General features: G+C 39.7%; 1 protein-coding gene across 1 annotated transcript; it reads left to right on the top strand.

Annotated features, from left to right (window-relative positions):
• Positions 1-338: 338 nt before the first annotated feature.
• On the top strand, positions 339-25,615 carry LOC145558448 (uncharacterized). Its single transcript, XM_081619693.1, has 9 exons — positions 339-920; positions 1,930-1,977; positions 2,113-2,172; positions 9,156-9,239; positions 16,974-17,078; positions 22,329-22,442; positions 22,562-22,662; positions 24,330-24,441; positions 25,077-25,615. The coding sequence occupies exons 1-9, from the start codon at positions 435-437 to the stop codon at positions 25,209-25,211; spliced, it is 1,245 nt and encodes a 414-aa protein (XP_081475819.1). The 5' UTR covers positions 339-434; the 3' UTR covers positions 25,212-25,615.
• The last annotated feature ends 1,896 nt before the right edge of the window (positions 25,616-27,511 follow it).

Genomic DNA, 27,511 nt, shown 5'->3' with positions numbered 1-27,511 from the left:
GAATTTAGCTCTACGAAGAGCTACAGATCTTCACGGATCGGAGCTTCTTCTTTTCAAAGTTCAGAGGTAGCCGGAGCTAGGATCTCTTCTATGGAGCTTTACGGTTTAGTGGTTTTCCGACCAAAACAAAACCATTCTCGCGATTTCTGTGTTTTTTCACAGGTTATGATTTTTTACCCCCCTTTCATCACTTTTACCTACTCTTATTTCTTTTAACTTTAAAAAAATTGCAAATATTATTTTTTTATTCTGGTATGGACTTGACGTATCCCATACCAGGTAGTGGGTAATACTTATTCTTATTCTTTGTGTACACGTGAGAAAGACATGATGAATCATACAGTAGTATTCTCAGTTTTCTTCTAAGTTGTAATTTTGTACTTGGTGGGAAGTAAAATCTGTGTATCAGTTTCCTCTGTAATCAACCAGTTTATATGAATCGGTTGAGTCGTCCGTTAAATCTGTTCAACCCACCTTCACTCACACCAACAACAACCCGCCTTCTCCTCAACCTTCGACCCCGCATCTCCGCCTCACGCCTCCATCTCCGCCGCCGACTACACTCTCTCTCCGCCGCCGTCGTTCACCGGAAAACAATGGACTCCGATAATTCTCCCGCCAATCTCTCCGGCAGCGTAATCGATGATTTCGTCAATGTTCAGACTCCGACGAATGAGCTCGATAATCACGACCCTAATTTAGTCGCGATTGATAGTGATGATAATGGAGGAGAGAGAATTAATAATGATGATGTTGGAGGAGAGAGAATTGCTGAGAATGAAGGCTCCAACAATGCCGGAGAATCAGAGATTAGATCGCTTCCTCAAGAACTTTCCAGAAATGTTGTTGTGTTGTCTTGCAATAATGGCGATGGTTATAAATGTGACGTTTATTTGGTCGGAACTGCTCATGTGTCTGAGGTAATTAACTAATTTGGGGTTTCTTTAATATGTTTTTGTTTCGATGATTGTAAGAATTTCGAAATTAGGGGTTTCTTGATTGTTTGTTTTTGGGAATTTAGTTTTGATTTGGAAATTGGGGGTTTCTTGATTTTTTTTATTTTTTTTTTTTAAATTGTGATGATTCGAACAATGTCTTTGTTGTTGGTTTTGACATTATAAGGTGTGATGATTTTAGTTTGCTTTAATTGTCGGTTTCGAACAATTGTTGATAATTTCATGGTTGTTTGCTGTTGTTCTTACCAACAATATCATCGTTGAGGATAGAAGTGGAAACGTTGATAGATTGTCTTGGGTTTGAATTTTGAGTGCGCCAATTATCGATGAGTGAAATAGTTCTAAATAAGTCGGTTTATGAGGTTTCTCATTCGTAGCGTATTGCCATTAGTCAGAGGGGTGTTTCCCTCTCATTTTAACTGAATTATAGTGTGCATTTTGATGTTGCATAATGAATTGGTTTCCCTCTCATTTTAAAAGTGCTTATTTCTTGATTAAAGCTTATCTTCACTTCACAAATATCATTTGGGAAATTGCATGCAAATTAAATTTAGATAGTGGGTCGCTCTTAGGTTACATCGTATTGCTTAACAACTAGAAGAAGCTTAAATTAGTTCAAATGAATCTGGGGTTAAGGGAAAATTTGATAGTCGCTTGCTGTTATTTTTGCCAATAATAATATGTTTATTTGAATATAAAAGACAAAAGGGTTGGTTGATTGATTGATTGATTGAGTTGATTTTCCTCATATTGCTGATTACTAAATCTTGAATTCGAAATTTTGGAGTCCCAATTACCGTGAAGATAATGTTTCTGCTTAAGTAGGTGTACTCAAAGTCTCAAATAGACAAGCAACTTTACAGCTTCACATAGTTTGTCAGTTTTTGATTCTACACATATAGAGTGAAAAAGCAGTATCTCTTCTTTTAATTCAGAGGCAGTGTTGAAGCATGTTTTTAATTTATTTTTGCAGGAATCATGCAGAGAGGTTCAAGCTGTAATCAGTTTCTTAAAACCAGAGGTGCTTCTCTATCTATCTTTTTAAATTTCAGAATTTAACAGAGTAACAAAGATTCCTGCTGTAGCTATCGTATTTAGTTTTGATGTTATGGATGTTTTTTAAGACTTCTTTTTGCTGTGGTTCGGATGGTTTTAGGTTGTGTTTTTGGAGCTCTGTTCAAGTCGTGTGTCTATTCTTACCCTTAAAGATTTAAAGGTCAGTGTTTCAACCTTTTTTTCCTTCATGATTGTTTATACCTTTTGTCATGTTGAGGCTTGAATCACCATATTTTGCAGTGATTCCAAACTTAACAGCAGCTGTTTAAAGTTCTGTATATATATATATATATATATATATATATATATATATATATTTATATATATATCTTTTTTTTTTGCAGGCCTGGGGGGGGGGGGGGGGAGAGGAGGGGATTCTGTTTTCGTAATGATGTAATGTGTTATGTACTTGTTACATGATTGTTTTTGCAATGATTTCAGGCCTTGGTTGGTGGTCTTATTAGTTCAGTTGCTTTTATATTAGTATAAATTGGACTTCGTTGTATGATTATCTAGAATTACGTTCAACTTTTCAATTTGTCATCTGTACCCGCATCGCATCAGTCTCTAACTATTGCTACAAGTGTATGGAACTTCAAAGCTCACACAGACACTTTCACTTTTATTATCTTGAACCACATTGTAGAAGAAAGATGTGAAAATAGAAGGACAAGAAGAGTATGTGGGATATGTGCTCACAAATGGGCTTGGGCTTAGTTTTCATCAAAAGTTAACAATCAAGCTATCTTGAATTGTGTATATGTTGCTACAAGTTAGAATTCCTGTAAAAAGTCTTCTAAAATTGGGAAAATATTCTATTTAATTATTTATATCATGTACCTGCACCGTGTCCAATTTTAGGTAAGGCTCGGTTTCTAAAACTTTCAGCCTTGACACATTTGACACTTGGATATGTACCCATGCCCAACATTCATACCCGTGTCTATGTAACATAGATCTAGACAATTGTCCAAATTAGGTCACCAAGCAAGGCTAGGCTATTCAGCAATGGTTAGTTATCTTGTTTTGGCAGTATCTTTGCAGTGATGTGGGAATGACTATGTGTTGCCTTTTGGGGGGTTCTGATTTTGGTTCTTTTTTCCAGTTTTTTTGGAGGTCGGGTAGCACATTTCATTAGCGATACCTAGCTTGCGAGTTCAAGGTTACAAGAAATCAATGATTAATGAGGCTGGAGATAGGAGTCGTAGGACTCTTGGATGCTGGAAAGCACGTAACTAGCTGTATACTATTAATTAAGGCTTCAAGTCATTGAAGAAAGGGGCACCATTTGAGTTCTTCTTTTCCTTAGGCTAGTATTGCTTTTATGAGCAACAGTGGATGGCCACAGCATGGCTATGTTCTTCCTATATTTCGGAAAACCTCTGATGTAACATAATTCCCTTGGCATTTGAACTGAAATCTTGCTTTCAGGGGGGTTAAGCCAGCTACACATTCATCTGAACCACTACAAGTCTCTAGAATCACTGGTAATTGTTTCCTATCATTGCTTGCCTCTTGCATCATTTTCAGTTCTTGATTTATCTTAGTATGGAAATAACTGAAGTGAGAAAGAGTGTGGGGTTCAATTGGTCTCAGAAGACTATAATAAAAACAAATTGAACTGCAGGAACATTTAATTTTTACTGTAAGGTTCAACAATGAAGGTTCTTAGACTCGTCTTACAAAATCTTTATGAAAGAATCTATGTATGTATACAAGTGTTTTATTTCATGGATATGAGTGTTAATTTTAAGGATGAAATAGTGTATGTTAGTATGGAAATAACTGCACTTCAATTCTCCCTGTTACTGCACCCCCCATCGCATAGAATCTCATTCTGTTCTTGATGGATGTTAAACTACAATCTGATCACATGTTCTTTCTTTTCTACGTCTACCAACATTCATACCCTGTGTACCATAGAGGATATTAGTGCAACTCCCACTCTGTGATCATGATAAATGACCTACTAGAACCCTTAAGTGACAAATGAATGAATAATTAAGCTCTTCCTTGACCACTCTTGCATCATGAGCTTTCCAAACACTTATTAGAACATTTTTAGGAGTTGATGGCAGTGGACTTAATGATGGAACACCATTTATAAGAACCCAGGCCTTGAAAGACAGAATGATAGATTGTGGAGGATAGTACTTAACGACTGTGTTAAAAATCACAATGATGGATTTAGAAAATAGAACAAGCAAACAGCAAAAACCTTCCAGACATTGTTGGAATGGTGAATCTATCATTCTTAAAATGGAGAAAAATACTCTCAATGCTTTTTTGGAGAACGCTCTCAACCATGCTTCCAATCCTGAAACTAATGATCAACTAGTTCGTTCAACCAAGAAAACTAAATGCAAAATCAACAATCCCAATGAGGTTCCTCACATCTCCACCAATAATCCCGTTGTTGTGCAACCTGCTCAAGGAGTAACAACCCCTGGTGTTTCTTTCAGAGATATGGTGAACTCCACAAATGCTTTGGATTTCTCTCCACATCATATCCCTGTAGAAGATGATGAGGAATTGTCGGATGGTGATGAAGCCCCGGCAGACATGGTAGAAGATCCCAAATGTCCAGTGATTCTTCTCTCGAAAGAAGAAAAAGCTAGACTTCGTCAACCATGGAAACACACTCTCATTATTAAAATGTTTGATAGTAAGATTGGATACATGTCTCTCATGAAGAGATTGAAAAAGAAATGGGAAATGTCTGGACTACTTTATTGCTCGTTTTTCTAATTTGGGTGACTACAACCATGTCCTTACTCAGGGCCCCTGGGTGCTTGATGACAATTACCTTAACATTAGAAAATGGATTCCCAATTTCATTCCTGATAATACTCCAATGAGATTTCTGACTGCTTGGGTACGTATTCCGAATTTATCTGTGGAATACTTTGATAAGGAATTTCTTCACAAAGTAGGAAGCAAAATTGGCAAGGTTATTATAATTGATAATAACACTGCATTAGCTCAACGGGGTCAATTTACTAGGCTTAGTATTGAGCTCGATCTATCGAAGCCTCTTTTGTCAAAATTTTGGCTTAAGGGTCGTATTTGGAGGATTCAGTACGAACGACTTTGCATGATTTGTTTCAATTGTGGAAAAATTGGTCATCAAGGGGATCAATGTCAGTCTTATGATCACAATTCTTCTGATCAAGCTTTGGGGTTTGATAATGAAACGATTCCAGTGAATAAATGAGACAAGGTTTTCTTGGGAGTGTAGTTCAAGTTGCAATGAAGTAGAAAGTTTAATGCTTGGGTGGATGATAACCAACTAGTTGAAGTGGAATTTTCTGGACCCTCTCATACTTGGGCTCGTGGGAACACTGTCGCCACTAGACAAAGCGCACGCATAGATCGTGTTCTTTGTTCTTTTGAGTGGAGCTCTCGATTTGACAAGGCAAGAGTAAAGCACCTACCTGCTTTACAATCGGACCATTGTCCCCTGCTCATTTCTCCTAATGGATTTGCTCCCCTTGATTCTTTGAACTGTCCTTTTCGCTTCCAAGTGGCTTGGCTCTCTCATGAAAAGTTTTCGGATTTTTTAGAAAAAAAATGGAATTCAACTGCTCCTCTCATCCCGCTGCTTTCCTCTTTTTCAAAAGATCTCCAAGAATGGAATCAAGAGATTTTTCATAACATCTTTAGGGAGAAACGTTCCTTAATGGCTCGTATCAGAGGTGTTCAATCGTCCCTTGCAACATACAGACATTCGGGCTTATTGAAGCTTGAGGCAAAACTCCGTAGAGATCTTGATGATGTGTTGGAAAAAGAGGAGCTTCTTTGGTATCAAAAAGCTCGTGTCAATTGGATTGAGAATGGTGACCGAAACACGTCTTTCTTTCACCTAAGTACTGTAATCCGTCGATGGAGGAATAAAATTGCAGCTATTAGAAATAATGATGGTCAGTGGGTTTATGATCCGATTGAGGTGAAAAATCTGGTTGTCAATTATTTTTCTTCTCTGTTGATGATGGCCACACAGGGAATACAATATTCCCAAAGGCGTGTGTAAGGGGCTTTCTAATGAAGAGTGGGACATGTTATGCTGACCATTCACTAAATGTGACATCGAGGTTGTAAAAAATATGGGGGCGTTGAAAGCACCAGGACGGATTTCAAGCCATCTTTTATCAGAAGAATTGGGATGTTGTAGCTCCTAATTTGTATTCCATGGCATTGTCGGTGTTTGAGGGAATCCCGATTCCCTCAATGAAACCTTTTTGGTGTTGCTGCCTAAAATTGATAGTCCGGAATCCCCTACTCAATTTAGGCCAATCGGCCTATGCAATGTCACATACAAGATCATCACGAAGGCAATTGTAAATAGATTAAAACCTCTGCTTCCAAAACTCATCTCGGCCTCTCAATCGAGTTTTGTTCCAGGGAGACAAATAACCGACAAAATTGTTATTGTCCAAGAAGTCATCCACACTATGAAACGCAAACAAAGTGGGAAGGGTTATATGACAATCAAGATCGACTTTGAGAAGGCCTATGACCGTATCAAATGGGCTTTTATTCGTGACACTCTCTAGGAGATGAATTTTCCAATTGCTTTGATTGAAATTATTATGGAATGCATCTCCTCCCCTTTGATGCAACTTCTTTGGAATGGGGAAAAGACAGAGGCATTCTATCCTTCTCGTGGCATAAGACAAGGTGACCCCTTATCACCTTATCTTTTTGTTATTTGTATGGAACGTCTCAATCAAGTCATAGAAGAAGCAATATTTAATGGGAGCTGGAAATCGATTTATGCAAGTAGAGGGGGTCCTCTTCTTTCTTATCTCCTTTTTGCGGACGACTTGATCTTATTTGCCGAGGCTTCAACTAAGCAGGCTCCTGTAATCAAGGATTGCCTTGATAGGTTTGGTGCAGCGTCTGGACAACGTGTTAGTCTAGCTAAATCACTTGTCTATTTTTCACGCAATGTTTCGAACACTGATGCTACTGCTATTAGCCAGGCTTTGGGTATGGAATCTACAGAAGACTTGGGTATTTACCTTGGGATGCCTACATTAACGAGTAGGGTAACAAAAGCAACCTTTGCGCATATTTGTGAGAAGATTGATAGAAGACTTACCGGTTGGAAAACTAAATACCTTTCTCTTGCGGGGAGGGTAACTCTTGCTAATTCTACTATCACTTCTATGGCAAATTATTCAATGCAATCGGCCAAGATTCCTCGGGGGATTTGTGATGACATTGATAAAAAAACACGCCGTTTTATTTGGGGAGGAACGGAAGAGCATAGACGTATCCATCTTCTCTCTTGGGAGACATTGCAACTGCCAAAAGACAAAGGAGGCCTTGGTATTAGATCAGCACGTCAAGCCAATTCGGCCTTCCTTACAAAACTTGGCTGGAGAGTTTTATGTGAACCTGAGACTCTTTGGTCGAGGTGATTAGAGCCAAGTATTGTAAGGGTAGGTGTGACATTGATATGTTCACACCCACCAATAACATGTCGAACGTTTGGCAAGGTATATAGAGAATGCTCATTGGATTTAAAAAGGTTCTGCTGTTGCGATTGGCAATGGTCGAAGGACCTTATTTTGGGATCATTGTTGGGCAACGGAGAACCCTCTCCGTGAGTTAGCAATAGCTACTATTCCAGAAGCGGTTGATGGTGCCATTGTTGATGAAATGTGGGATGCTGAAGGCGACTGGAGGTGGGAGTTGTTCTCTGATTTGCTGCCTCCATATGCTCTCAAATTGATTGCTGCCCACAAGGTTTATAAGGATTCAAATATTGAAGATCTGAGATTCTGGAAAGGATCTAACTCGGGTAAGTTTTCAATCAAGTATGCCTTAAAAATCATGAGGAATGATGAGCATATTCTTAAAGACTCGAAGTGGGATTTGGCTTGGTATACTACTGTGCAGCAACGAATAAAAATGTTTCTTTGGCTTGTACTACATGACCGTCTGCTATGCAATGCCAACCGATTAAACGCCAATTGACGGATGATCCCAGGTGTGAATTATGCTCTAGCCAAGCTGAGGAAACACTCATCCACTTATTCAGAGATTATAGCTCAGCCAAGGTTATATGGGATAGCATTGGTGGTGCGGCTAATTACCCTTCCTTCTTTGGTGGGGATCTTCAATGCTGGATGATCTGTAATTTGAAAGCAGAGGGACTTATTTTTTCTGAAAAATGGCCGACCTTTTTTGCTACAACTCTTTGGTGGATTTGGAAATGGCGCAACAATCATATTTTTGGCAAAGGTAAAGATATCCCACATGACAAAGGCATCTTTATTCGAGGCAAAGCTGAGGAAGCCTGGAGGGTCTTAATGGGTGTTACTGATGAACAATCCTCAGTGAACAATGGCTCAATTCGTAGAGAAATTTGGTCAAGTGGCAGCCCCCTCCTATGGGATGGTTCACCCTCAACACAGATGGTGCTGCTAAGGGATCCCTGGTGCTGCTGGTGGGGGAGGTATCTTGCGTGATTGCTATGGCCGTTTTGTCAAAGCATTTTCAGCTAACCTGGGTGTTTGTTCTTCCTACCGTGCTGAATGACTTGCATTGGAGGTGGGTCTTCGAATTGCAGTTGACAAAGGCATTCCTAAGCTAGTTTTACAGATGGACAACAAAGCTTGTATTGAAGCACTACAAGGCGAGCAAGTGCAAGGAGGAGAAGGTGCGATTATCCTAAGGGAATGTCGCAACATCATTAAGTCTTTTGGGCTTAATTCATGTATTTTTCATTGTTTTAGAGAGGGGAACAAAGTGGCTGATAGTTTAGCTAATCTAGGTGTTGTCCAAAGGGAGAGGGTCCTTTATTTTGATAATCCTCCTATCGAAATAAAGGAGCTTCTTCAGGAGGACTTTCTAGGAGTCACCACTCCCCGTTTTGTTATGTAATTTCCTTGTTTTATTGAATAAAAGGGCCTGGCCTTCATTTGCACCAAAAAAAAAAAAAAAAAAAAAAAATTGTTGGAATGGTGAGGACGGAGTACATATATGTGGAGTCATATTAAATGTTGACTAGTTTGAATTTGTACTATGTTTCCCACACTTTTTTATTCCATGATGTCCACCCCACTTCTGAAAAAAGCTAGGGATACTGATATTCGTTCTGGGCTAACTGGGAATTGATTTTTCATTTATTTGCAGATACCAACCATGACAGAAATGATAGACTCGTGGAAGAAAAAGCAGAATATTTTTGGAATACTCTACGGCTGGTTTCTTGCAAAGGTATGTACTATTTTATTTTATTGATAGCATCCCTTGTAGTCTTTTTAGTATGCTGTATATTGAATCAATGTGAAGCTATGTGTTTTTTCTCATCAAAGTGACCAAAAGTTTACCTCAATTTCAGTTCTTATGAATAGTAAGGTCTGTCGAGAAAAACCATGCTTAAGTGTGTGCTGTATTTTTGTTTATCCTCCTGTATCAATAGGTCTCTTCACCTGTATACATCTTTGGAACTTTCTCAAACTGAGGCTCTAATTTTATTACAGAGAACTGCATTGGATTCGGGCCTTAGCGGGAACTTGGAATATTAATGCTTACCATCTTTCCTATTTATTTTTCTCCTTGAAATGTCAAGAAACCTATTTTTGAAGTTGCTCCTTCTGTATTACCCATTCTTAGAGTTTACATTATATTTGAGAGATTGAGGCAGATATCACTGAAGTAAAATGTCAAGAATTGCATGACCAGGTTGCTCATTCAAGAATATATATGGTTGTAGGCTAGGAAGGCTGATTAGTGAACTAGATAACCTGGACATGTCATTTGCGAAACACTGGCAGCAATACTTCATTTTTTCAGTTGACCTTTTTTTTTTTTTACAGTGGTTTGCTAGGAACTGGGCTCAGAACAGGAACACACAATCACACACACAGAATATGAGAGAGCTCAATTGATATGTTGTATTGATAATCAAGGAAATTAAGCAATACAACTCTCCTTCTTTCGAGAGGAAGGATTCTCTCCAACAAACTCCACTCTAATCAATATTCAGCATATTTCTTCCATTACAATCATCCTATATATAATCAGTTGCTAGTATTTTCTACAGCTTAGAGGCATAACAAACTTATTACCAAAATTACCACATTACCCCAAACCCACATAACAAATTTCTAACAGAATTCCAGCTCAGCATCAAGTTGCTGGAGGATTCCTTTTGAGCCTTCTCCGAGCATATGTGATTAAGGGTCTAGGCTGGCCCCTTGCAATACCCCCTTCCCAAACTTACACCTTGTCCTCAAGGTGGAAAGAAGGAAATCTGGCATCAATCTCAGCAAACTGTTCCCAAGTAGATTCAAACTCTTGCAGTCCTTTCCACTTGATCAACACCTCTCTAGCCTGTTGAGAAGTTCTCACACCAACCACTGCCTCTGGTTCCACATCAAGAACTAAGTCAGAAGTAAGCTGAGGAGGAAGCTGAGTGGGCAAGTGTCCTGTTCCAACTGCCTTCTTCAGAGAGATGTGAAAGACAGGATGAATTCTGGCATAGTCAGGTAATTGCAGCTTGTAAGCCACCTTGCCTACCCTTTGTAGCACCATGTAAGGCCCAAAGAATCTAGGATACGGCTTCTCATTCTTCCTCCTTGCCAAGGATTGCTGTCTATATGGCTGGAGCTTCAAGTAAACCAACTCCCCAACCTGAAACTCACCCTCCCTTCTACTCTGATCCTCATATTGCTTCATATAGCACTGGGCTTGAACCAGATGGAACTTCAGTTCATCCAATATAGCATCTCTCTCCAGTAACTGTCTTCAGTGGAGACAGATGTGCTACCAGGTGCTAAACGCACTAAGTGAGGAGGGTCCCTGCCATACAAAGCCTTGATGGGTGTGCAATGTGTGGCGGTATGAAATGCCGTGTTGTACCAATATTCAGCCCATGGTAGCCAAGATGCCCAGCTCTTAGGCTTCCCGTTCACAAAAAACGAAGGTAAGATTTTACCCCTTTGTTGAGAACCTCGGTCTGACCATCTGTCTCCGGATGGATGGTAGGCTGTACTTCTTCTCAACTGAGTGCCTTGGAGTTTGAATAATTCAGACCAAAACACACTGAGTAACACCTTGTCTCGATCTGGGACAATAGAAGAGGGAACACCATGGAGTCTCACAATCTCCTTCAAGAAACAGTGAGCTACTCCTTCAGCAGTGTAAGGGTGCTTCAAAGGTATGAAGTGGCCATACTCGATGAGGCGGTCAACCACGACCAAAATCGAATCCCACCCTCCGGATTTAGGTAGACCTTCGACAAAATCCATGGAAATGTCCTCCCATACCTTGTCCGGAATAGGCAGAGGCTGGAGCAAGCCTAAGGGGGAGAGAGTAGAGGTCTTGTTTTGCTGACATACATGACATTACTTGACATAACTTGCAACATCCCTTCGCATTTCTGACCAATACCATTCAGCTGCCAAGCGTTGGTAGGTTTTTAAATCTCCTGCATGACCTCCTACTGGGGTCTTGGGCAGCCGAGTAGTGAGCTCAGAGTTGTTTGGGATGACCAGTGTGCCCTTGTACTTAAGCACCCCATTTTCTAGAGAGAACCACTTAGGAACTGTTTCATCCTTACCAATCCGAGAGCCCCAAGTCCTTATCAATAAAGGCCTTGACATATTCCCAACTAACTCCACAAGCAGTGACCATGGAAGCACACTCCACCTCCGGGGATTGTTGCCTTGACATAGCATCGGCCACCTTATTGGTGGGGCCCGACTTGTAGTGTATATCAAAGGTATAACCTAGAAGCTTGCTCACCCATTTCTGGTAAGCATGTTCCACCTCTCGCTGTTCCAACAAGAACCGCAAACTTTTTTGGTCCGTGCGTACTATAAATTGTCTTCCCAACAAATAATGCCTCCACTTCTCAATGGCAAACACGATAGCCATTAATTCATTCTCATAAATAGGCTTTGCCCTAGCCCGTACTCCTAACACTTTGCTGAAATATGCTATAGGGTGAATTCCTTGTAGCAAGACTGCCCCTAAACCGAACCCCGAGGCAGAGAGAAATTAGGCATGGCCAAGATGGGAGCCTTGGTCATGGCTGATTTCAAGGCTTCAAAGGCCTGAGTAGCCTTGGCAGTCCATCCCTAACGGTCCTTCCGTAGATCAGTCAAGGGTCTTGCTATCTCTGCATAGCCTTGGATAAATTTCCTATAATAGCCCGTAAGGCCTTAGAAACCCCGTAAGTCCTTGAGGTTCTTGGGAACATGCCAATTGACCATGGCATGGACTTTTGTGGCATCAAATTCTACTCCCACGCTTGAAATGACATGGCCGAGGTATGCCACCTTCTCCTTCCCAATTTCGCACTTCTTCATATTGGCATAAAGGCTGTGTGAAGCCAAGGTTTGTAAGACTTGCTGCAAATGGGAGTAGTGCTCCTCCATTGACTGACTATAGACGAGTATATCGTCAAAGAATACCAAAACGAATTTCCGAACTAAGGGTCTGAACACCTCGTTCGTCGCCGGAGCATTTGTAAGGCCGAAAGGCATTACGAGAAACCGTAATGACCCTCGTGGGTGCGAAACGCAGTCTTGGGCACATCCTCCTTCTTAACTCGAATTTGATGGTAGCCGGACTTGAGGTCCAATTTAGTGAACACCCTAGCACCGTGAAGTTCATCAAGTAGTTCATCGATCACCGGAATAGGGAATTTATCGGGGACCGTCTCCTTGTTAAGTGCCCTATAATCGACACAGAACCGCCACGAGCCGTCCTTCTTCTTAATAAGAAGAATCGGGCTAGAGTAGGCACTAGAAGAAGGCTGAATTATTCTTGCCTTGAGCATATCTTGTACTAGTTTTTCAATCTCATCTTTCTGGGGATATCTATAAGGATGCACATCGATGGGATTAGTCCCACTTTTCAAGGTAATGGCATGCTCAATATCTGTGATTGGTGGCAGCCCCTTGCTGAAACTGGTCAGTGAGAGGAGGTTGAAGAGCAGCTGGAACATGAATGTCTCCCTCTTGGAGCCCCTCTAACTGATTGCACTCTAACAACACCCCATGCCCTTCTCTTTGCAGGGTCTTTACCATTGCTTTGAGGGAAATACAAGTCCTCTCTAGCTGTTGGATCCCCCTTAAGGGTCACCGTCTCACCACCCACCTGAAATTTCAGGGTCTGGTGCTTCCAATTCGAAGCTATAGTGCCCAATTTCTGGAGCCACTGGGATGCCTAAGATCACATCAGAATTTCCCAAGGGCAGGATGAGAAAATCCTCAATGATGGAAACCCCCTGTAGCTCCAATAACACCCCCTTACTCAATCCTTCTCCGTGAACAGTCTCCCGTGTCCCCAAAGTCACTCCAAAAATTTTCGAGTCGGAGATTGGTACCTGCAAGTGGTGCGCTGCAATGGCTGAAATAAAATTATGGGTGTCTCTAGGGTCCACCATCACTACCACCTTACCTCTATTAATGGAGCCCACCAACTTGATAGTCACTACCGGTGAAACATCATAAAGAAACACCCGGACTCGGGTTAACAGAAAAAGAAGATAAGGGTGAGGAAGGCACAGGTACCTCAACGGCGGCCAGCTCACCGGTGTCGCCACCATCATCCTCGTCATCGTCGACGGTGAGAAGCACACTGAGTTCCCGGCGACGACAACGATGATTCAAATTCCACTTCTCATCGCAACGGAAGCATAACCCCTGCCCGCGTTTCTGTTGCACCTCCTTCTCCGACAGTCGCCTTATACCTCCGGTGGGATTGTGGTGGTTGTATGCTATGTTACTCGGACTCGGGTACCCATGTCCGACACGGGTACGTATCCAAGTGTCCGACTTGGCTATTTTGTGATTTTTTTTTATGATTTTCAACTGAAATGAAGTGTCCATGTGTCATACCCATGTCCGAGGGTCAAGGGTCCGACACGGGTACTTGAGGTAAAATGAAGAGTCCGAGTAACATAGGTTGTATATGAGGCGATTTGGCTGAGTTTGGGTAAGTGGGGTCTGGATCGGGGTTGTGTTTGAGTTTGGTATTGTGTTTAGGTTTGGGTACGTGTTTTGGGTAGTATTAGCTGGGTTGAATCGTTGGGTTGGATAAGGGGTTTTCCTATTGGGTAGGGCTCCTCCACATCTGGGCCTTGGGCTAGCATGAGCTCTTTGAGCGATCGCTCAGGGCCCCAACTTTAAGAGGTCCACATCTATTTATTTTTATTTAGAAAAAATAGTTTATAATAGTTTATACAAAATTTTTTTTTTATAAAAATCAAAACAAGGCAAAAACTGAAAATTATACACAAAATTCATTTTAGGAGGTAGCTCTGGCTTTTTTATAATTCAAGCATTTTATTAGCTTCCCAATTTTATAATTATGTTATTAAAACTCTTTACTTAACTTTCATAATTTTTTTTTTTCAAAAAGTAAAATTATGATCTATATATTAGAGTAAAAGTTAGGCAAGTTGTTAAAATCATTATTGTTAAAAATAAAAAAAAATAGAAAGAAGAGTTAGCAAAATCTCAAATGACTATCATGCATTCGTTATTTTGACAAACTTTTTAACATAAAGTTCATGAAAAATTATGGAGGAAGCCCCAATTTATCACATTCATAAACAAACAAAAGTACATGGAGTCAACATGGCATTTTCTTATTTATACCAACAACTGTGCTCCCCATATTTATAAAAAAGTTGTTGATTTAATTTGTTTACAGTTTTACCACTTAACAAACAAAATTTATTTATCAAGATAATAAACTTGTATTTTCTCGTAATTTTGTTGATGTATTATTAGTAAATACGACTCGATTATTTAGGGGCCCTTGTTTAGTTTTCGCTCCGGGCCCCAAAAATTTCCGAGACGGCACTGGGCTGACCCGCATGAATAATTCCATGGCCTGATCCAAAGTGACCGGATCCAGGATCCGCACTTCCACTCAAATCTTCTCTTCCAATCCATTTATATACTGCAATTTCTTCAGGTACTCCTTCCAAGGATGCCAACAACTCAATGAAGGGTCGCCGGTAGTCATCCACCGTACCGGTTTGCTGGTAGGCCAACCACTGCTCATGCAGCGTTCCGGTTGCCGTGGTACGGAAACGCCGGAGAATCAATTTCTTCAGCGATTCCCAAGTGAGCAACGGGTGGCGCCGGTGTTCCCATTGATACCAAAGCGAGGCGTCACCGTCGAGAGCTACCACCGCCGCCTCCATCTGATCCTCCTCGCTGAGCCAATAAAAATGGAAGAATCGCTGCCCTGAGAATCCAACCATCTGGGTTAGATCCATCGAAAATTGGGAGATCAAGCTTTCTCACCTTCCAATTCGATTGGCAACCATGGAAACTCTCGTCATGCATCTCCGAACGTGGTTGCGAACCAGCGAAAGGGTTGTCCCATTGGTAGGAGGACCCAGATACCCAGTTGCATTGGTTCTTCTCTGGACCATTGGCAAACTGAGCCGTTAGATCCATCTTAAATGCCGCCAGTAGTGATTTCTTGAGCAACGCGACCAGGGACACCTGCAATCTCCTGCTCCAGAAGATCCAAACGCTGGCCATGGGTAAGTCGAGCCATCGTCTACTCCGGCAAGGATCGTGGCGGCTCTAATACCAATTGCTAGGAACTGGGCTCAAAACAGGAACGCACAATCACACACACAGAATATGAGAGAGCTCAATTGATATGTCGTATTGATAATCAAGGAAATTAAGCAAATACAACTATCCTTTCGAGAGGAAGGATTCTCTCCAACAAACTTTACTCTAATCAATATTCAGCATATTTCTTCCATTACAATCATCCTATATATAATCAGTTGCTAGTATCTTCTACAGCTTAGAGGCATAACAAACTTATTACCAAAATTACCACATTACCCCAAACCCACATAACAAACTCCTAACAGAATTCCAGCTCAGCATCAAGTTGCTGGAGGATTCCTTTTGAGCCTTCTCCGAGCATATGTGATTAAGGGCCTAGGCTGGCCCCTTGCATGGTCTCAGCTGATGTATGGCAAGTATGTTGGTGTTAAATGAACCCAACAGATCTACTGTGGTGATTGAACCCATACGCAAGGATGTTTACTCCTTCCCTTTAAATTCCAAGTCTAGATTTGTGAATCAAACATCAATTACCCAAGGCCCTAGGCTGTCTGCTGTATGTATTGTGAAAATCAAGATGAGATCACTATCCTCTATTTCCAAATTTAAAGAAGTTTACTGTGTGATAGTTCTTGCTGATTCTATATGGGTATAGGAGACAAACTAGTTAGTAAAAGAGGGTTATAGGACTATGGTTTGCTAAAGATTGTAAGAGGCTAGCTTGATGATGATGGCTGATTTTAGCTCTTCTGAGGGGGAAGATGTCTTATTTAAAAGGTGGGAGTTTGCTAGACTTGCTCAGAGATTTTCTGAACTTTGAAATTCTGTCCATTGATCTGCATGGCTCTTGGTTATATAAAAAATCTGGGCTGGAACAAGGTCAAGAAAACAATCTTGACGCTAATGGCAGAAGTGGGATGATAATGGGAGCTTGGTTGCCTATCCAAAGGTCAAAAGTTTTATATATGGTATCTAGGAGAAAACTGATGAGAAGTTTTTCATCTGATGGGAGGAAAAACAGGCTTTTGTGGGCAGAAAGCAGGAAAAGTGTTCCATAGTATTTAAAATTGGCAATTGATTATGAGAGATATTGTATGGATTATGCTTCAGGTTTTGTTAGTTGTTTGACCTCTCGTAGTCTCTTATGACAGTGACAGCTTGCTATCTTAAATAATTCTCACTCTTCAGAATTCGTACACCCTTTATATATATATATATATATATATATATATATATATATATATATATATATATATTTTAAAATAAGAAAAAGCAAGCAGGGTTAGCAGGGATTATTGGGGTAATTTTCTTTGGCCTGGTTATTTTTTTTGTAACTGCTCTTATTTAAATTAAGCATTCTTTATATATTGTATTTTTGTTTTTATTTTTTGTTCAGGTTGCTGACAAGCTTGAAGTGCTTCCTGGTTCTGAGTTTCGAGTGGCATTTGAAGAAGCAATGAAGCTTGGCAGCAGGGTTGTACTTGGTGATCGGCCCGTGCAAGTAAGATTATCGCTGGTTAAATTTGTCCAGAATTTATGGTTAATTGTAAATTTTAATTCAGTCTCCTGTCAAATTTATAATTTATTGCAAGCTAAAATAACCCAAATCCTTTTGGATTGCTGTTTTGGTTGAAAACTGCCAAAAGTTAGTTAAGTGAGGGTGTTTGGAATTCTTGCAGCCTAATTATTGAATTATAATTATGTGAATATATTGATGCTGTATAAATGGCTCTTTTTAATGCAGTTTACTCTTTATAAATGCTTTCATTTTGCTCTACCCCTAATCAGTTTTTTTATTTGTCGATTTGATTGAGGGCAAGGCTTAATGAATTACCCCCCTTTTCAGCAGTTCCATTGATTTTTATTCCTAGAAATTTCAAGATTTCCAGTGACCTGCTAGGAATTGGGTCAGAAAAACAAAGCAATCAAGCGATTAGAGGATTAGTGTAAGCCAAACCGATAGATTGTATTGCAAGTCAGAGAAACTTCAATACAACTCCTTTCTTTTGAGAGGAAAGGATGCTCTCCCAAGGAAATATTCCCTCAATTAATTTCCAGATACATTCCCCCTCCACAAACTCACCTTAAATAGCTAGAAATAACTAACAATCAGAAATAACAAACTCCTCACACAAAACAAGGACTAACAAACTATCTCACAAAATGACAGATTTGCCCTTCCTGTAACCAATTTCAGCTTCAGAATACCAGCTCACATTCTCTGCTTATTCTTCTTCCTTGCATAAGTAAAACGCACCATAGGTTTAGGCTGATCTCTTGCAATACCCCCTGCCCAAAAAAGCACCTTGTCCTCAAGGTGGAACTGAGGAAAACGAGCAGCTATTTCATCATGGGCCTCCCAAGTAGTCTCAAAGTCCTGTAAACCCTTCCACTTAATCAATACCTCAGTAGCAGCTTGAGAATTGCGTACCCCAAGCACAGCCTCTGGTTCCACCTCTAGCACCAAATCAGCAGAGAGTTGGGCAGGCAAGACAGTAGGCAGTTGTCCTGGTCCCAAGGCCTTTTTTAATTGAGAAATATGGAAAACAGGGTGAATTCTTGCTGTATCAGGAAGCTGCAAACGATATGCCACCTTACCCACACGTTCCAGCACCTCATAAGGACCATAAAAACGTGGAGAGAGTTTGTCAGACTGTCTCCTAGCCATAGAGAGCTGCCTGTAAGGCTGCAGCCTAAGATAGACTAAGTCTCCTACTTGGAACTCACCATCTCTCCGAGACTTATTCTCATAATGTTTCATATAGGACTGAGCTTGCACCAGGTGGTATTTCAAGTCATCCAATATCGCATCTCTCTCCAAGAGTAAGTCTTCCAAGGCAGAAAGTGAAGTACCACCAGAAGAAAATCTAACCAAGTGAGGGGGATCTCTCCCATAGAGAGCCTTGAAGGGAGTGCATTGAGTGGCTGTATGAAAGGCCGTGTTATACCAATACTCTGCCCAATGTAACCAACTAGCCCAACTAGATGGCTTCCCATTAACAAAACAACGCAAATAGGACTCAATTCCCTTGTTAACCACTTCGGTCTGCCCATCAGATTGTGGATGGTAAGCTGTACTTCTTCGAAGACTCGTGCCCTGTAGTCTGAATAATTCTTTCCAAAATAAACTGAGGAAAATTTTGTCTCGATCTGACACTATAGAAGATGGCATTCCATGTAACCTCACCACCTCCTTGACAAAAATTTGAGCAACTGACTGAGCATTAAAAGGATGCCTGAGAAGAATGAAATGACCATACTTGGTCAGTCCGTTAACAACCACCAGGATCGTGTTCCACCCCATTGATTTTGGAAGACCCTCCACAAAATCCATGGAAACATCTTCCCATACTTGCTCGGGAATAGGAAGAGGTTGTAAAAATCCCAAGGGAGATAGGGTAGATACCTTGGAAGTTTGTATTATACCTGCTCGAAGCATATCAGTCACTAGCTTCTCAATTTCGTCTTTCTGAGACTGGGGGTAACGGTATGGGCGCACACTAATCGGATTAGCTCCATGTTTCAGGGTAACGGCATGCTCAATGGGTCGTCTAGGTGGTAATCCCTCAGGCATGTGAAAAACTTGCTGGAACTCATGAATTAATGGCTGGAAATTGTCAGAAATTTGAGCGTCTGATTCTTCCAATTAGCCATGGTAGTCCCCAATTTCTCCAACCATTGAATTCCCAGAATTAAATCTGAGTTTCCTAAGGGCAACACCAAGAAATCTTCGACGATGGTGATGCCTTGAACCTCCAGCACCACACCACGACACACTCCATTCCCTTGCACCTTGTCCCCTGTTCCCAGAGTCACCCCAAAACTTGCCGCCTCCGTCACCGGTAACTGGAGATGCTCGGCCGCGACGGCCGAAATAAAGTTGTGTGTCGCGCCGGGATCCACCATTACCACCACCTTATCCTCCTTGATAGAACCTAGCATTCGCATAGTCTTAGGACTCGTAAGTCCCATTACGGAGCACAAAGCTACTTTGGGGTTGGTTGCGGGTTCAATTTCAGGTTGAATCGGGTCAGAAACCTGGGTTTCAGCTGCGGAAAACTCACCGGAATCCTCCCACTCCGTCTCCTCGTCATCCACCGTTAACAACATGCTCAACTCACGGCGGCGGCAACGGTGGTTGATATTCCACTTCTCATCGCACCTGAAACACAGCCCTTGCTCCCTCTTTTGCTGAAGCTCCCTCTCCGACAACCTCCTTATCTCGCCGGTGGAATTGTGGTGGGTGGTTGCGTGTTTGGGTGGGTATGTGTTTGATTTTGGGTGGTTTGTGTTTTGGTTTGGATGGTTTTGGTTCTGGAAGGAAAGGTTAGGTCGTGGGGTAGGATTGGGTGGGCGCCACGTGGGTGGGTTGGTAGTAGGCTTGGGTCGTGGGCTGAGCTTACCCGCAAAGCCAGATCCATAGCCCGATCCAGCGTAATCGGGTCTAGCAAACGGACCTCGACCCGGATCTCTTCACTTAGGCCATTAATAAATTGCCCTTTAGCAATTTCTTCTGGAACTCCTTCAATCGGAGCTAACAGCTCGATAAAACGACACCGATAGTCAGCCACCGATCCTATCTGCTGGTGCGCCAACCATTGCTCGTGGAGAGAGCCCGTCGCGGTGGTCCTAAAGCGGCGAAGGATCAGTTGCTTAATAGTATCCCAGGTCAGCAAAGGGCGGCGACGATGCTCCCACTGGTACCACAGCAGCGCGTCACCATCTAGCGCCACCACCGCCGCTTCCACCTTATCTTCTTCAGTCAGGCGGTAGAAGTGGAAAAAACGCTCCGCCCTGAGGATCCACCCATCGGGGTTTGATCCATCAAACAGAGGTAGGTCAAGTTTCCTCAACCTCCAATTCGCTCCACCACCTTGAGCGCCACCGCCTCCATCTCCATTCTCAAGGTTTTGCACAGAGAATGGGTTATCCCAGGAGCCTCCATTTAAAGGCCCTGTTTCCGGCCTAGCAGAGGTGTGAACCTCAGCTCGAATGGTGTTGATGTCAGTTTTGAGAGCCGCCAGAGCAGCAGCAATCTCCTCCTGAGCCACCTTCGTCGGAATCTCAGCAAGCTCCTGTTCCATCAAGTCCATGCGTTGCGCGTTGGTTAGACGTGCCATTTGTCGCTCCGATCGTCACTGCTCTGATACCAATTTGCTAGGAATTGGGTCAGAAAAACAAAGCAATCAAGCGATTAGAGGATTAGTGTAAGCCAAACCGATAGATTGTATTGCAAGTCAGAGAAACTTCAATACAACTCCTTTCTTTTGAGAGGAAAGGATGCTCTCCCAAGGAAATATTCCCTCAATTAATTTCCAGATACATTCCCCCTCCACAAACTCACCTTAAATAGCTAGAAATAACTAACAATCAGAAATAACAAACTCCTCACACAAAACAAGGACTAACAAACTATCTCACAAAATGACAGATTTGCCCTTCCTGTAACCAATTTCAGCTTCAGAATACCAGCTCACATTCTCTGCTTATTCTTCTTCCTTGCATAAGTAAGACGCACCATAGGTTTAGGCTGATCTCTTGCATGACCTTCAAATTTTATGTTTCTTAATTACTGGTATTTTTCAGAAGATTATTTAACTAATAAAAAATTTACTTGGCAAACTTTTGACTTGTATTTCATAATCAAACTGAATTCGTGCTGGCTGCTTTTCATGAAAAACGTTTGTTTGGCTTCAATGATTTTGTAAAGTGATATGAGGCATCATTGTTGATAAATGGTTCTTGCTGTCTTTGATTTGAGTATCTATATTTTATACCCATGTAGATGCTTTTGATAAAACCTATCTGCAAATGGGTGGTAGTATCTGATGCATATTTAATGCAGTATTTTATATCTCTCTTTTATCTTCATTGGATGTTACCAATCACAAAGGTCTCCCTTTGTCCCTTAATGTTTTCACACTTCCTAACTATGGAGTTCTCCAAATTAAAAACCCTTATGGGGAACACATTTAGTTGATGTTTTTCTCTCCTTAAGAATGCCGCATAGGCACAAGCCACATACCCACCTCACTAGTCTTTTTTTGAAAATATGGGTTATTTGTCAGAACGTACCTTATTTGACACATTTACGTGAGAGAGCTTTTTTGGGGCAAATAGTAGTATAGTACCTTAATATACTAAGCATCTTTACAAAACATCTTATTGCTGGACCCCAGAGAAAAGTCAGCCACAGAAGCTTTCCCTTTTATTTGACTATATTTCTCTCTTTCTTATTTTCACACATTCACTTCCTCCCCTCCCTTGGTTTCTCTTTTCTTCTAGTTTATGAAACTACACCAGTATTGTTGTAATTTACATTATGCTCTCTTTTGGGTCTTCTATGATGACTTTTGATCCCCTCTCCCATTCTTTCTTAATGAGTCTATCCCTCCCATGGCTCCCATGTGACTTCCACTTCTAGTTCAAGACTCCTTGGTGGTTAAGGCAACCATTTTTTTTTTGTTTTTTGTTAATTTTATTTATTTATTTTTTTTTTCACATCATGCTCTCGCTCTTTTGGTCTTCTATGATGACAAATGGTTCCATCTCCTATTCTTTCTTCTTGACTCTTCCCCTCCTGTGTGACTCCTACTTTTGGTTCATAACTCATGGTGTTAAGACCAAAATTATATGCAAGTATGATCACAATTTTCTGTATGTCATGTTGAATATTCTTTGGAACTTTGGTTGTTGAAAATCTTAATATGTATATATGATGCCAAATTTTGATGTTGTATTTTTGAACTAGGTGACATTACGAAGAACATGGAGTAAAATGCCACTTTGGCATAAGATTAAACTAGTGTACTCTTTTCTCTTCCAAGCAGTGTTTCTCCCAGGCCCAGATGATATTAATAGAATGGTAAAATTTATTACATGAATTGACTTGCTGATATCAGAAATACTCATAAATTTTTCATTTCATTTTTGATGTGTGTTTCTGTATTGCTTTGAGGTTTGACATGTTGTACACTTATCTAGTTAAAGGAAATGGATGATGTCGATATGTTGACTTTCGTGATTCAAGAGATGAGCAAGGAGTTCCCCACATTGATGGAAACGCTAGTGAATGAGCGAGATCTGTTAGTTTTCTCTTGCCTTTGTATCCAGTTTTATTTTTCTTTATTTTCAAAGTATTCTTACCTCTATAAGCTAGATATGATAAACGCTATTCTTTCTCTTCTAAGTTAGGTGATCTTACCGGTTTTCTCTTTTTCATGGGTATGCTGGACACCTATTAATTGAATTATACACCTATACAGAAATTTAATAAAGTGAAAAGTTATTGCTCTTTTATTGTCTGCCTTTGAGAAACTTGCTTAGTTGATTTTTTACTCTTTTTTTTTATAAAGAAATAATTTTTACTGCTGAGCAGTCAGCAGAAATTACAAGAACATTTCTCAAATAGCAATAATAAAGATGGAGTATTGGAGTGACCTCCAATTTTCCAAAATTCCAGATGTTTTATTTATTTATTTTTTCAATTTTCAATTGTCACTAAACTGTTGATTAGTTATTAATATGTTTCCATGACATTATGCTATAAAATCTGTTAAAAATATTATTCCTCTTCTACTTTCTGTCTAGCAACACACGCAACACCACCCAACCAGCCAACACAACATTCTTCAGACCTTGAAACCATAGTTTGCACCACCACATACCATCTTTTTATTAAAAAAAAAAAATATCTACAACTTGGAATTTTGCTAAAGTGCAGGTCACCATCTAGAATTTTCCAAATAATATTAAATATCCAACAAAATTTAGACTGAATATGCTGTATATGGTCACAGAATTGTGCTAAACATAATCACATACCATCTCTTATTCTTGGAATTGATGAAGAGATGACTTTTGCAAAAATGGAGGGTCACCATATAGATCTCCTTAATAAAATTAATTATGTAACAAAATTATAAAAAAATATGCTATATTTAGCACAGAATTGTTTTAAACAAAATCACAGGGTCGCCATGGAAATTATAAAATATTTCCACCATCTAGAATTTTTCAAAACTGGAGCTCACCCATCTAGAATTTCCCAAAACAAATTAAATATTATTAGCCAAGTTCCGTTGAGTTTTCTCATTGTGTAATTATTAAAAGTTTTCAAGCCCCAACTGCCTTAGCCCACCACAAAGATAAATAAGTTTATCTATCCAAAATTCCATATCCCATGTAGAGAACATGTTGCAGATCTAAATTAGTACAAGAGAAAATTCAGTACTCCCCATACACAGCAAATAGCCACTTCCAAATATTACTTGCCATTTCACAATGAAAAAGACATGTGAGAAAGAGTCACTATTGGCACAACACAACATGCACATATCCAGCAAAATAGCTATCCCTGATCTCCCTTTGGAGTGTATCATTAATGTTGATTCTATCCAACCCAAGGTTCACTCAAAAGTTCTCACCTCAAGGGGAACTCTAGCCTCTCAAATAAAACTATGAACTGGGAAGAGGGGTACATCCATGTAAAAGATTGACAGACCTAAAAAGACATGCAACAAAAGGTGCTTAAAGAGAAATTTGCTTCTCATCACATCTCAGGAAATGCTCAGAGAAGCAGGGTGTAAATTGGTTGGCTTGGTTTCTGCTCTTGCAGTTGGTAAATGTAAAACATTTTTGTTAGATTGTAGGTGTTTTAAAGAGGAATTACTGAATAGCTCTTTATCTCTATATTATTTATCTTTATTCTTGTCAACCTGTTGATTTGCCAATGGGTCTTTGCATGGCCTAGGTATATGTCATCTACATTATTGAGGATTGCAAGGGAGAATACATCAGTGGTTGCAGTTGTTGGGAAGGGTCATCTACAGGGTATAAAGAGGAACTGGGAGCAACCTGTTGAGGTTAGTGACTATCAAATTTGTCAAATTGTGTTATTGTAGATAATGCTGAAAATTAATTGTCATCCAACCTACCTTGACTATTTTATTATGGATTCTAATAGAAGTTACGCTGTGAGATAAATCAATATCTTTATGTACTGATTGAAGTCACCTTTACATATTGATTGAAGTCAGCTTTACATATTGATAGATGAAGTCATATCAATCAAACTGACTAATATGCGCTGATTGTTCATATTAAGCAATTAAAATTGTAGGCCTGTTCTTGATAAGCTGGTTTACTGTGTTTTATTCTTTCCCATGCTACCCTCCTTTTTTTCATCTGAAGATTTTTACTTGCACTTTTGCGACCAATTACTCAATTAGTATCTATTACTTTCCTTTTAACATTATTCCATTTCAAAAATCTGTTTTCAATAGTATCATCTCAGCAGATTAAGGCTTTAAGGGGGATCTGTTTTGAGCCTTTTACCAGTTGCTGCTTTGATACAAAAACCATTAGATGAGTGTAGACTTTAGGAAACCCCCGACAAAGGGATTTTTTTGTATACCGATTTTTTGTAAATTTAAGTTAACGTGTTGGCAATCTTCACCTATCCCTTGGATTTTCAGTGCTTTTGTTTTGTCATTTGTAGGTCTCGGATTTAATGGAAATTCCTACAAGTCGTCCTTTCCTCTCAGCTGTGAAGGTCCTTACAACTGTTGGTGTAGCAGTTGCAGGGGCTGCAATAGTTTCCGGTATATACCTGGCATCAAAAAAGCAGTCCTAGTGACAATTTTCTGCTTTGTGAATCTTCTTGACTGAGAGATTGTTAATTTGGGTTGAAATATACAAGATATGAATGCCATGATGTTTGCTTGTTGATGAAAGCTGATTATCAGTAACTGGTCATCAAGCGTTTGCTGCCTAGTGTTAGTAGCAGTATATCATTGTAGTTGTTGGAGGTAAAAGTGGTCGTAATAACTCGTCAGTATACGTATGATTCATAATGCTTTTGTTGATATTATCAGTGGTTGTAGGAGGGATCGTAACTGTAATTTGAGTGGATTTTGACGATTTGTGTCCCTGTTTGTATAAAACTTTTACACTTCATTCTTCATTAAGGAAAGAAAATAACTTGTAATGTTGTTTTAAAAAATTTTGCTTCTTATTTGTAATGTCGATTGAATGCAAGCCTTTAATTTTCATCCTTTTTTATTGCTTTTAATTTTATTTTTTTTTGATGCAATTCTTGCTCCCTTTTTGCTGGAAATAATGCTAGGTACAAAGTTCGCTCTCTTTCGGGAGAATCATAAAGCCTTTGTTCTTACCAATCTTCATAAAAACTTGTTTGAAAAAAATGAATGGTACATGGTGTAGAAATGAATTTAGAGTGTTGTAATGTCCATGTTAAATTAAAAGTGAACGGTGAAAGTGTCTCTCCATTTAATTTAACAGTTTGACCAATAGCACTCACTTTTAATCGAACTGTTGCAACTAAGAGGGAACACAAGAAGTAATTATTTTGTACACTTCAATTTAAGTTGGCTAATATAATACTACCTCCGTTACATATTATTTGCACCAATTAGACATTTTTCCTCTCTACTTTATGTCAAATCGTTGCAAATAATATGTAACGGAGGTAGTACATTCTTCTCAAAAAAAAGCTAATATACTACATTTTTCTTTATTCGAACACACAATGCAATGAACTTTGGTCTGTAGAAAATGACCTCTCCAATAAATTATAATCGATCAAGGGTTGAATATGAAGTGAAGACTCTCATTTCCCCTTTTATGTAAATTGCTACCTGTCACCTTAGATTATGTTCTTATGGTGAATCCAACGGGAATCTTTTGTTTTGAATCATATAATATGAATTGTACACGATGCATGATTTAAACTTCTAAATTTACATACATCCATTTTAAAACAATTATTGGCTTATATAATAAAGATATCTTTATCAATTAGTAAAACTATTAAAAAAAAAAGTAAATCTAAAAATTAAACATTAAAACAAATTTAATACTTCCTCTGTTTCATATTACTCGCAACAAACGGAGGGAGTGCGGACTCCTAGGCAAAAGATTGGAGGATGATTAATTAAAGGAATGAGTTTCTAATTAAAGAGAGAGAATGTGGAGGGAAAGGTAGTGGTCCCAATTAAAGTAGTGGGAACATGTGATTATTTTCGGAATGAGTCTTCTTTTCCCTCCCTTTTTTTTTGGTGGTTAATTCAATTTAGAAGGCAAACTTAAGGGTGTAAAAATTTTCCCTCCAAACTTTTCATGGAAATTTTAAAAACCCTTTCAAATTTCACAATATTTGAAACTTGCCAAAATTTCAACCAAAAGCCCTTTATAAAAGTCACATTTCTGATTCATTCACCCCTATTCATTCATAGCAAACGTTTGGGAATAGGGGGGGGGGGGGGGGGAGGGAATCCAGCATTAATTACATAAATCCAACACAAATTGTTTCCAAAAGTACAAAAACCATCATCAACACTAATTAATCCTAATTCCTAAATGCTGAGTTAGTTGCAGCAGCTGCTCTTTGTACAGAATTAGGCTCCACTGAAAGCTTCCAAAAAAAATCAAGGCACCTCCACTTCATCACCTATCACCATATCTAAAAAACAAAAAAAGAAAAAAAAAAGGGACTCATGGAAGAAATCTTTGATGATTTTTTCGATATCAACCTGATGGAGCAAGACATAGATATGGCATCACAAAACAGTAGCACACTATCAGGGTCAGATTCAAACGAATCTAATCAGCAACAAAACAATGAAGCCAGTGATGTTGGGGAATCACAATCAGAATCAGAAGAAGAACATGAAAATGCATTGAGTGGCAGGCAGAGCAGAGAACTCAACATTGAAGAAAAAAGGCAGATTAATGGTCCAACTATGATGTGCACAACATTTTGAAGTTCAAGATGAAGATGAAGATGCAATTTTTTGATTAGGTGATGCAGAATAGATAATTTTGGTTTTGAAGACGCAACAACTACCGGTTACACAACTCCATTGACTGCCACACATAACCAGTAACACTTTAACTTATTGTTTTTTTCTTGTT

This window comes from Chenopodium album, chromosome 9, assembly GCF_948465745.1.
Source record: "Chenopodium album chromosome 9, dcCheAlbu1.1, whole genome shotgun sequence".
NCBI classification, from domain to species: domain Eukaryota; kingdom Viridiplantae; phylum Streptophyta; class Magnoliopsida; order Caryophyllales; family Amaranthaceae; genus Chenopodium; species Chenopodium album.
Note: the sequence above shows the minus strand (reverse complement) of the source record. Positions and strands in the feature narration are given on the sequence as shown.

Coding starts and splice junctions, on each gene's coding strand:
- LOC145558448 (XM_081619693.1), top strand. CDS start 435: ATGAATCGGTTGAGTCGTCCGTTAAATCTGTTCAACCCACCTTCACTC. Junction 22,443..22,561: donor CAGATGATATTAATAGAATG/GTAAAATTTATT, acceptor ACACTTATCTAG/TTAAAGGAAATGGATGATGT. Junction 24,442..25,076: donor ACTGGGAGCAACCTGTTGAG/GTTAGTGACTAT, acceptor TGTCATTTGTAG/GTCTCGGATTTAATGGAAAT.